The 10853-nt window shown below is 37.2% G+C and overlaps 2 protein-coding genes across 3 annotated transcripts; one reads left to right on the forward strand and one right to left on the reverse strand.

Annotated features, from left to right (window-relative positions):
- Positions 1–707: 707 nt before the first annotated feature.
- Positions 708–4714, reverse strand: crb3a (crumbs homolog 3a). 2 transcript variants are annotated; one of them, XM_020640868.3, is made up of 5 exons: positions 4456–4714; positions 4170–4304; positions 3731–3938; positions 1813–1859; positions 708–1723 (listed from the first exon to the last, which is right to left on the reverse strand). In XM_020640868.3, exons 3-5 carry the CDS (start codon positions 3903–3905, stop codon positions 1514–1516), a joined length of 432 nt encoding a protein of 143 aa, XP_020496524.2. In that variant the 5' UTR covers positions 3906–3938; positions 4170–4304; positions 4456–4714; the 3' UTR covers positions 708–1513. The 2 variants fall into 2 exon arrangements, with proteins under 2 accessions (XP_020496524.2, XP_020496523.2); XM_020640867.3 differs by having other exon boundaries at positions 4170–4714.
- Positions 4715–5806: 1092 nt separating this feature from the next.
- Positions 5807–10583, forward strand: asf1ba (anti-silencing function 1Ba histone chaperone). Its single transcript, XM_020640851.3, has 4 exons — positions 5807–6193; positions 6859–6974; positions 8602–8778; positions 9686–10583. Exons 1-4 carry the CDS (start codon positions 6085–6087, stop codon positions 9875–9877), a joined length of 594 nt encoding a protein of 197 aa, XP_020496507.1. The 5' UTR covers positions 5807–6084; the 3' UTR covers positions 9878–10583.
- The last annotated feature ends 270 nt before the right edge of the window (positions 10584–10853 follow it).

Below are 10853 nucleotides of genomic sequence, written 5' to 3' on the forward strand. Positions count from 1 at the left end.
TATACGTTTTCTAACTTGGAAAGGTCTTGTATCTTTCTCACTCAACTGATTAGCAGATAGCCAAATTTACATGTTGGGACTTTCCTCTCTCTCTGTTAAAGTCAGCACTTATCTAGACAAATAACACTGTGTGAATATGAGTGAACCAAGAACAGAATCTCACATGTTTGTTATCATGAGAAAAGGGAGCCCATTTCTTGAGATAACCCATTCATCACAAGGCAGTCAAAAGTCATTTCCTGGTATTACTTGTGTTTGGAGTTACATGTCAGCGTGCATGAATGGTGTATTGGTCTCGATAGCAAGTGATAGCAGCTGAAATCTCAAATCAAGGAGTACCCGTTAGATATATTTCTCTAAAAGAGTGATTGTTTTAATAGTTATTTCCATTCTGGAAATGTAGGTGTTTAATACATATCCACTTCGAATCATGTCGGCCATCTTTTCTGTAGTTCTACAAAATGTCAGATTATGGAATTTCTTTCATTTCTATAGAAACTAACAATGGCTGCAGAGTTCCTGTGACTTTATCAGGTGCGATGCGGTTGCAGAGGCTCTGCATTCCCCCTCTGACTATCAGGACTCCTTATCTTCCTTACTCTTTTACCATGCTTCCAATTACTGTACTAGAGTTGTGGTTTTAGCCTTGTTTCGACTGGGATTGAACATAATAAATATAATTATACTAAAAGAAATGACAACAGGAGCATTTTCTTCAGGGATGCAAAGTTTAACCATTCAAGTAGTTTACAAAAACTTTGTATCTATTTGACAAAAGCATAAATAGACATTTTAAAATACAATATCTGCTTGATTCTGATGCATTTTGCTTGTTTGAATTGGGTTCATTACATAGGAGATCTTGAGTGTAAACACAATTTATCAGTATATCACATTTTACAAAAACAACTAGATTTTTTAAAATGATTTTTGTTCTTTGATGAGACACTCTCATTATCAAACTTTAAACACTTTCAATGTTGAATCAGACTCACTTATAAGGACTCATGTTAGCAAAATAAACAAGAGCTTGAGGTAAAAGATCAGCATAGAAGATGGAGGTGACAGTGTTTCATAAAAGACTCAATCAAATCAGGTCAAAGTACATGGTTGAATATACAATAAGACATCATTAACAAGTGAAATATCCCAGAACTCAAATCATTAACAGTGATAAAAATACAAAATCTCGTGCTTTATTTGTATTGCAGAAATGTTCAAAACCTTCTTTGAAATGTCAAATTGTCTTGAAATCAGCTAGGTCCATGCAGGTGTATTTCTTCACAGTGTCACACAGGAATCATCTGGTGCTTAATGACTTGAAAGTGGTAATATGAATGCATCATGTTTGTGTGAACACACTTGGCAACCTGTCCTTTCTTAAAATCCAGGGGGAGATTTGTCTTTCATTTACACGCTCACAGAAAGAGCATCGTCTCACAATGACGCTGCAATGCTAACTTTAGCAACAAGTGTCCTTACAGATTTTTGGGCAAACATAACGCATAAAGTCTCATATGAGTCGTTCCTCTTTTGGTAACTTTAAAGCATCTGGTGCCGCGGCGTTGGATGAACCAGACTGTTCCTCAGCGCTGGGTCTATATGTCCCTTCAGTCTGTCTCTTCTTTTTCACCACGCAGAAGAGCCATGCGAGAACCGCCAGGACTATGGCCAGAAGACCCAGGGTGACCGTGGGGGCCACGATCGCAGCGATGTTGGGTCCCTGCAAATGGAGAAAACACAGGACAGTGATCCGTCTGTTGGTAGAGGATAATGTCTGGTTAAATGGTATTGATCAAATGTTTCACTCACTGCAGTTTCATTAAAACTAGTTTCCCTCGCAAGATCGGTGTGATTTCCTGTGAAAAGAAGAGCATGTCAGGAACACTGAGGTAACACAGCAAGAGCTTTCAGGTGAATCGTCGCTGAGTGTCTGTTTATACTCCACACAGTTGGCTACAGGACCCTAACTTTAACTGACTGGCTGTCCATTAAAGCCAGAGTAGATGGTGTATTTTGGACAAATTATTGTTACATTTGTTGAAATCAACCATGCATACTCATTTGAGCAGAGTCTTGCACAAGCTAAAGCCACAAAAGCTGCTCACTATCAGAAAGAATTTGTTAAACTCGGTTAGCAATTAACAATCCTATATGCCCTCTAACCTTCATCAGTTAGTAATAAAGCAATTTATGTTCGTGTGTTTTCAGGGGGTTGGCTTTGACTCTCTCTGGGAATGATGCTTTCAAACTCAAGCTTTCTCTTACTGGTAAAGAAGCTGCTTACCCAGACTTTAACTATTCAGCTAACTAAAGATGTTGCATTACTTGACCTGGTTGTTTTACCTCACTAAACAATGTGAACACTTGTTACATGTAAGAACATATGACCCCGATTCTGTTGCCTCATTGCCTGGCTTTAAAGAGGTCCAGCACATAAACCCACCTTTAAATATGTTGTTACATTTCAGTTTTCGGACAGTTCACACAATCAAGATACAATGTGTGAATAGTGATGTTTTTTGGAGGTGCTACTGCACTGATGCACCCTTCAGACCGAGCCATGCTAGCAGTTTCCCCTTATGTCCAGTCTTTGTGCTAAGCTAGTTAAGTGTTGGCTTCAGCTGCTGGTTCACATTTTCTCTTCTAGACTGCATATGCTGAGAGAATGTTGAGTGTATACTAAGGCTGAACGGTGTTGGGGGGAAAAAAGTGAAATTGTGATATCTTTTCTTTCTGCAATATATATTGCAATATGAAAAAAATACAGGAAGTTATTTCAAAACTGGCTCAAGTGAATAAAAGGAGGAAGCTCTAAATCTACTTTGGCTATTGAAAAATTTGGAATCACATGATAAATACATTCATTTTCACAATACAGCAGTCACATTATTTTACTAAAGCAGATAAAACAGGAACCGACTGCACAGCAGAAACTGCTTTAAGCCAAGTGCACACTTTCAAAGCAGAAAAAACTCAGAAATGCAGAGTACCACATATCCAGCCAGTCTTGTGCTGCTTCCACACATTTTATCCATGACCGGTCATGTGATTACTCGGGGACATCACGAAACTACAGAGTAACTACTTGACCAGGAGAGGGAAAGAGGAGGAGGAGCTCAGGAATGCAGAGTGTACTTCACTTGTACAGTCAACTGAGTCAAATAGCTAGCTTGTAAATTAAAGCCTATAAATATGGGGGGTGAAAACAGATCTACTTTGAAAATTGTTTGGATTAAGGCGTTTAAATTGATTTAAAAATATCTTAGAAAATAAGGTTTTGTCACATGAATTGTATCTCTCCGCTACTGTCTTCTGAGTCAATCATTCACAAGGGTAAACAGTAAACTTTGCAAGGACATAAGTTCAACTTGATAACAGGAAGCATGGGTTACTGAGGGGGCAGCCATGCTGGAATGAGATGCAGATTGTATTGTGAACATGTATTTTTATATATATGGCATTATGGTTGACTGAACCTGAATATTACATATCCTTGTTTCTCATATGACAGTGTGTGTTTCTGAGTTCACTGTCTAGATTTGATTTTCTATGCTGACAAGCTGGTGCATGTTTCAGATTAGCTCTGGCACGTCCCCTATATTTTTTTTTGTTGGTTTTTTTTTAGGCTATCATTGCAGGATTCTATGGTGCGTTTGTGTGTGTAGGTGTGGTCAGATGTTTTGCTTGTGAGGGAGTGTGGAAGATAAAGGGATGGTTACTGACTCACCCCATACAGGATTATTGCTCAGCACCAGCAGTAAAACACTCCCAACCACGACTCCTCCAGGTAGGGCCATCACGTCCAGACTGGCTGCCATCTCGTCCTGGGACCAGCAAGGCCAAGTGACGGCAGACTGGGACTTGTGGGCATCAGCTCGGCTCCATTTCATTAGGTGCAACATTCACTGTGTGGATTTATATCCCTCCTAAATCAGCTGAAGACAAGTTGTCACAAATATTTAGACAATTATTTTGAGTAAGCCCTGCCACAATACAACTACTGAGTCACAATCACCATTAAACCAGCTCAAAACACACGAAAATAATCATCTTTAAATAGCACATGTATTAAAAAATAAAGGCTTCAAAGTTCAGTCCTGGCTCTTTTACAACAGTGTTATAGGAAAGTAGTCTTATCGTCAAAAGGAAAGAATAAATGATGTTACCTTCTGATACCCTTGATGAGGCTGGTTTCAGGTGAGCGAAGCAAAAAGGGAAACATCAGGTAGATTCCTCGCGCATGAAACACAGTTCTTCCGCCTGGGCAGCAAGTGGTTTAGTCCAATGGAGGACAGGTAACACTAAGAGACAAAAACGATTTACGTGCCACCTAAGTAAAAGGCTGCCATCCTTGTCGACACCAGCAGTTGGAGTTTTAGGTAAAACAGTTTTTTTTCTCGTCTGCCTTTCAAATGGCCATTGGTCACATGGTACAGTTTCGTATTACAGTACCTGAGCGCAGTTATCCACCTGCTGCACAGCGAACAGACACTCCTTTGTCGAAGAGAAACGCAGTTTACTGAAGCACAGCAGACCCGATTTCTCCTGTTTCCACTGAAAAAAGACTACCTCAACATTACCTTTAATCTAATCTGGATCACAATGTGCCTATTTCCATCCTGAATTTGTTTTAAACTGAACTTTTTTGAACTGGTTCGGGTACCAGGTTACTCTCACTTGCTGTAGTAGTGTTTGACTGCACTCTCTGCCAAGCACTTACCTAGCAACCTGTCTGATTGTGTTGGCCGCATGAAATAGCGCCTCCCTCAGGTTTCAGGTTGCCCAGCATGAGAAAGGATATCAACATTCCTGAGATATTTGAAGGATGAATTCGGCGGCCAGCTGGTCCAATGGGCTCTAATCCCCACCTAATCTCTCCCTCTCAGACTCAGAGGGGCAAAGAAAATGTGGCTGCTTTGGGCCTAATCTGTGGTGGTCAGATAGTCTTCATTTTGACAGTGTGTGAGAGCAGAGAGGGGTTTTTTTAAGCAGAGGTACTATGGAAAATTACTTGAACTGCTTGAGCCTGAGAAGAGGCACCCATATCAACCAATATATATGTTTTTTCTCTCTTAGTGTTTCAGTAATCAAATAGTCAGTAATCATCCATGAAGGTTAAGGTATTCTATTTTTGTATTGATTTGCATACATGCTTTTTAATCTAAATCCTGTAGGCTTAATACAACTGATGATGAAATGTTATGACATAAAATTAGAAGACAGATTTACAGTCAATTCCACAAATTGCCATATTTAACAATCATCATTCTGATCCCTTGTAAACATGGTTGTCCCCAAAATTGTAATTTACTAAGAAAAACGTATAAAAGTCATTTGACCCATGGTCTATGTCTGCATATTAAGGCATCATCACATTTACAATGACAGTCAGATGGGGTTGTAATATATGGCATTGTTGTGATGGCATTTTGCTGAAAGCTTATCGTAAAATGTGCATGTTTTGTCCGTTTCCTTATGGAGAGATGATGTACAATTCATATTTAATTGTTTCCCCAGGTTTATGTTAAGCAGTTGGCATTAAAACAACATTAAAATACGATCTTGAAGTTGATCACCAAAAGCCTCTTCCCGCGTTGTTAAATGTTCTCCAATTTTATTTTAAACTTTGGGCAGTCTAGAAATGTATTTTTTGTTCATTCAAGTATTATTCATGCAGCTTTTTGTATGTACATGCTTTTATACTTTATCCACTAGGGTGCGACAACAGCACTTTGCTTTTTCCTAGATGAAGGTTCTTGATAACAGTCAAAGCACCCAGCACCATAGACTGTATTACTCGCTTGCCGTATGTATTAAGCGCGGTGGAGTCTGGGTAGGACAGTGAAGCGGCGGGAGAGCGGTGCATACATCTTATAATTTAATAAATGCCATTATTGCGTTTTTTTTTAAAGCGAGTACTGTGCATGCAGTCTCAAAATTAAGGCGCACTTTTGATTGATATTAGGGCACTCTGCAGATGAAAGTGTTCCCCCTGTTACACTTTGTGTCTCTGCTGTTTTTAAGGTTTTCCCGGGAAACTGGTTTGAACGTTTGTTTTCGGCTAACCTCTTTCTAGCAACAATGGCGAAGGTTCAGGTTTTAAATGTGGCTGTTCTAGATAACCCGAGTCCCTTTGGAAATCCTTTCCAGTTTGAAATAACCTTTGAGTGTATGGAGGACCTGCCAGAAGGTAAGTACAATCTCACCAAAAGTCGTGATTTGTGTATATTAGCATTGTGCCTGTTCGGTGGCCACAGTCCGCTAACTGCTAACGGTTTGCTAGCATCACATTAGCTAACTTTAATTTACAAAATAAAAGTCGTCCAATTTTTAAACATTACGGCAAAGTAAAGTAATATTTACTAAATGTGTCCCTTGATGACACATCTTGAATGTAGTTAATAAAAGTAAGACTCGTACAACTGATTACCCTTTGCAGACTAATCTTATTTTAAGTAATAACATGCTGTCAACGCTGAACTGGATTATAATGGTTCTCACTCCTTATGTTAGCCTTTATAAGTGTTTCATCATGAAAGTCAAATGTCTCTAAGAATCATGATAGTTATGGATATACTGTAGTTTATTTAAACAGCACCTAGCATCTGTAAAACTAAAGAAATTCGTTAATGCTAGAAATGTAACTGAATTTGGACATTACTGCATCATATCCAGCATTTCCGGTTTTGAAAAAAAGTTTTTATTACAAGTGAAAAATATGATTAACATGTTATAAACAATATATTTTTATATCTGTTCATCAATGAAAGCAGTCAAGTGGTTGAAATTCAAAGCACAATATCCACAGCTTTTCATTTGATGTTTCATTTTCTTTGTTCTTGTTTTTATTTATAGATCTTGAATGGAAGATCATCTATGTTGGCTCAGCAGAGAGTGAAGAGTATGACCAAGTCCTTGACTCAGTCTTGGTTGGTCCAGTACCTGCTGGGAGACATATGTTTGTGTTTCAGGTGAGTTCTCTAAGGGAAAAGTAACTAGAACAATTCTTTGAGTTGCTTAAACCATACATTTAGTTCATAAAGAAAGTTATGTTGTTATTGATCACTTTTAAAAAGTGCTCTTCTTATTTGAATAATCTTCTTTCTATACATGGAGCCATTTGACAGAAACTTTTACACCTTTCAAACAACCTTATGAGCTCATTGTAAATATATTACTATCAGTATATATGACAAGAAGTTATAGAAACATTTTGAACCAGTGTGAAAATTGAGTTGACCTTCAGCAGATATGTTATCCTTCAATAATATAATGTTCTGGCTTACACATGTCCCAGTAGATGTTTTCATGAAATGTCAACGAAGACACGCACATCCCTCTGTGGATACTTGATCCAACAACACTGATAGGTAATAAGAAACAAACAAGATCCACACACCAAGGAGCTCCTGTTTAAAAGAAATATTGACAAGAGACATTTTTGAGCCAACATGCTCTTCCTCAGACTTGAAAGTGTCTTTTGTGAGTTGCCTTCTTAAATATACACGTGACCCAACACAGCTGAAGTTCATCATTTTCTAATCCAGTACTAAAAAATATATAAAACTTTATTTAAGTACCATACTGTCATAAAGCTAATAAAATATAGAAATATCCTCTAAAGGACACATATATCCATAATACACGCAGGTTGCTTATACACACAGAGAACAATAAATAGCAATATGCATACAGATATATACCTGACAAAACTGTGATAACTACAAAAACATATACCAAGATATATAGGAATATTATGCCAAATACAGCTGTTCTCATCACACAGATATCACTCATGTGTAAGTGATGTTACGATTTCGACAGATGGAATGCGACAATCATTAATTTATTATGTTTTCTTTTTGCATGATGGATGACTGACTCCAGCAGCCTCTTCCTGTTTATCAGAATCAGTAGTACATTTACACATACAAGGAATTTGACTTGGTGTTTTGGTGCAAAACAGTTAACGAAGGAGACAAAGTTTAAAAAAAAAAGCAAGAACTTAAATGAAATAGAATATAAGAAGCGATTACGAGGATCAGCATAAGTCTGTTGAGGCTTTACTGGATCCAAAATGTTCTGTTTAACCATAATGGTGCAGGATCACTCAGACAGAATGAGTTGGTCAATGTTAACATGTTTTTAAGAATTGATTTGCCTCACAGATCTTCAGGATTTCAAAAAAAGATGAGTAAAAAATGCTTGTTTGTGACTAATAGAAACAAGTTTCATGCACTTGTTATACAAATCACCAATTGTTGAATTAACATTAAACATTTCTAACTTAATCTTTATTTGCATTAATTTATGTCACTGTACTTAATTTTCTTACTGCGTTATTTATAACTTTTTTTTCTAATATCAAAGCTACCAATCAAATCATGATATAGCCAATTATACCTGCTGAATTCATCTTGTTATGGTCTGGTTATATATAAATGATCAAACTGGTTTTGATTTTACAAGCATGCATTTCATACTGACCAATGTCATTCCCTACCTGATGCCATTAATCCATTTTGACAAGTAAAGAGTTAAACTGCCTCATGTGAATGTATCAAAAAGATGCTTTATATGTACTGTTTCTTTTAACAGGCTGATGCCCCGAACACTGGATTGATACCTGAAAGTGATGCTGTTGGTGTAACCGTGGTGCTTATTACCTGCACATACCGTGGCCAGGAGTTCATTCGTATTGGTTACTATGTAAACAATGAATACACCGAACCAGAGCTTCGTGAAAATCCACCCATCAAGCCAGACTACACACAGGTCAGACTTAAGAAACATATAACTGACTTTATTGATCACAAACTGGAGAATGTTGTATATCTCTATTTAAAGTGGATGTCTTGATATTCTGTGTTTTGTTGCTTACATGACTGCTTTTCACGGGTTTGACATGTTACTCTGGGAAACAACAATACAGGAACTAGAACATCAATGTGTTTTGAACTCTTAAGGAATTTTGCTCTGAAATGTTAACCAAGCGCACCCTGGTAGCCCTTCAGGTCACATGATTTCCTAAATCTCTACAGCTATCATTAAAGGCTGAAATGAAAAGAAAAAAAATCATGCAAACATAAATCATCTTATATTAAATAAATGGAAGAAAAACACCTTTCCACAACTATAGCCTTTGAGGAACACATTTATTTAATAAACCATGCAAAAAGCCAGAACAGAGATATTCATCAAGCAGTATTTTACACAGATACAGTTTAGAATTGAAGCTTTTATATTATTGGGGCCTGCACCTTGGAACAGAAACTGCTAAAAACAATCCTTAGAAAATGGCTTTGGTTATATAAATAGTGTACATGTTAGCAACTTAACAACTTCAGTCAGAAGCCCAAATATGGGTTGCATTAAAGATAAAGCACATTTGAAGTCGTTACATTTTAAGCAGGCCGTCTTTATGGGAAAAAAAACTCATAGATGCACATTTGGAGTAAGCAGTGTTTATTATATTTTTGTTAACATTATTATTCATTGATGGTTGAATACGATGTTATACCTTTGTACCATTCTTATCTACAGGATTCAAGTTGTCGTACCCTGACTCTAGATACCTGATAATGTTAATGATATGGGCAGTGCACACACATAGTCCTTTAAAAAAAAACATTCACTTGTCCAAAGTTCTGAACTGTTCTATTTTTTCAACTTTCTTTTTCAGCTCCAGAGAAATATTCTGGCATCAAACCCCCGTGTTACTAGATTCCATATAAACTGGGAAGGCTGTGCAGAGAGAATGGAAGACTCTGAAAATGTCGATCCCAGTTCAAACTCCATGCTCCCTCCATCCTGTCTCCCAGGCAAGGCCCCACCCATGGGGCTACTACCAGATAACTCTATGGACTGCTTATAGAGAAGAACCCCACCCTAAAGGTGATAACTCAAAGCACCAGACATTACTTTTGATTGATGCCTGTGGACATTCTAGTGTGGACGTACAGACAGACATCTTTGCCTTACAGCTGCCTTTGTTTATTGGAAGCTTGTCAAAAACAACCCTCGGGCTTCAGATGAGAGTTTGCTCCAAGGAAGATTATGAACATCTCACTGGTATAATCAACACTTGCAGACGTGGAGTTTCCAGCCATAATGTTAAATGCCATATTAAGGTAGTTTAACTATTTAAAAAGGAAACCTGTGATAAAGTGGGACAGTTTCATAGAAACATAACAAATTGCTGATGTGTGATTCACCTCTCTTCCATTTGTTGGAGCAGAACACACCTATTTAATTTCAACAATGAAGCAAAAGGCAAATCAACATCAATTTGTTGCTGTACAGGAGTTTAATAATCCACCATTATGTGTTCTAATTCTTTTTGCACTTAAACCTCCTCCACAAAGATTTTAGAGCTTTGTTGGGCTTTGTATGGGCTATATTATTTCACCTCTTTGTTTCTTTTACCTGTTTTTTTTTTTTTTCATTTTGTGTTCTAATAAAAAAAAAACATTGTTATGTATCAGTGTATGGATCTGTCTATATCTATATGATTTAGAACTGTTACCTTTCATTACTTGGCTAAGTTTCTTTAATTTCCTCATCTTAGACTACAGACTAGAATATTGAACTTTTGAATACTTTGAATGTGCCTTAATGTAAATTTTAATACCCATTAAATATTTGTTATTTTAAAATGAAACACAACATAGATCAATCTCTAACGCAGATATAAATGTGAGTATCCTAATATATTTTCCCAATTTACTATAAATAGCCTGTGTTAACGTCACGACCAATCACACGTCGGTATACATAGTGGCTAGGGTACTGGACTGTATTTGAAATTATTGCTCTATATATCGGTTGGTGTTTTCAAGATGCCCTTTCGT

This window comes from Labrus bergylta, chromosome 16, assembly GCF_963930695.1.
Source record: "Labrus bergylta chromosome 16, fLabBer1.1, whole genome shotgun sequence".
NCBI lineage: Eukaryota > Metazoa > Chordata > Actinopteri > Labriformes > Labridae > Labrus > Labrus bergylta.

Bases quoted from the DNA above. Each gene is read 5' to 3' on its own strand.
- crb3a (XM_020640868.3), bottom strand. From the start codon at position 3,905: ATGTTGCACCTAATGAAATGGAGCCGAGCTGATGCCCACAAGTCCCAG. The intron at 1,860-3,730 runs GTGAGTCAGTAA...TTCTTTTCACAG, and splicing joins GAGCAATAATCCTGTATGGG to GAAATCACACCGATCTTGCG. The intron at 1,724-1,812 runs GTGAGTGAAACA...CTCCATTTGCAG, and splicing joins CTAGTTTTAATGAAACTGCA to GGACCCAACATCGCTGCGAT.
- asf1ba (XM_020640851.3), top strand. From the start codon at position 6,085: ATGGCGAAGGTTCAGGTTTTAAATGTGGCTGTTCTAGATAACCCGAGT. The intron at 6,194-6,858 runs GTAAGTACAATC...TTTTATTTATAG, and splicing joins TATGGAGGACCTGCCAGAAG to ATCTTGAATGGAAGATCATC. The intron at 8,779-9,685 runs GTCAGACTTAAG...TTTCTTTTTCAG, and splicing joins TCAAGCCAGACTACACACAG to CTCCAGAGAAATATTCTGGC.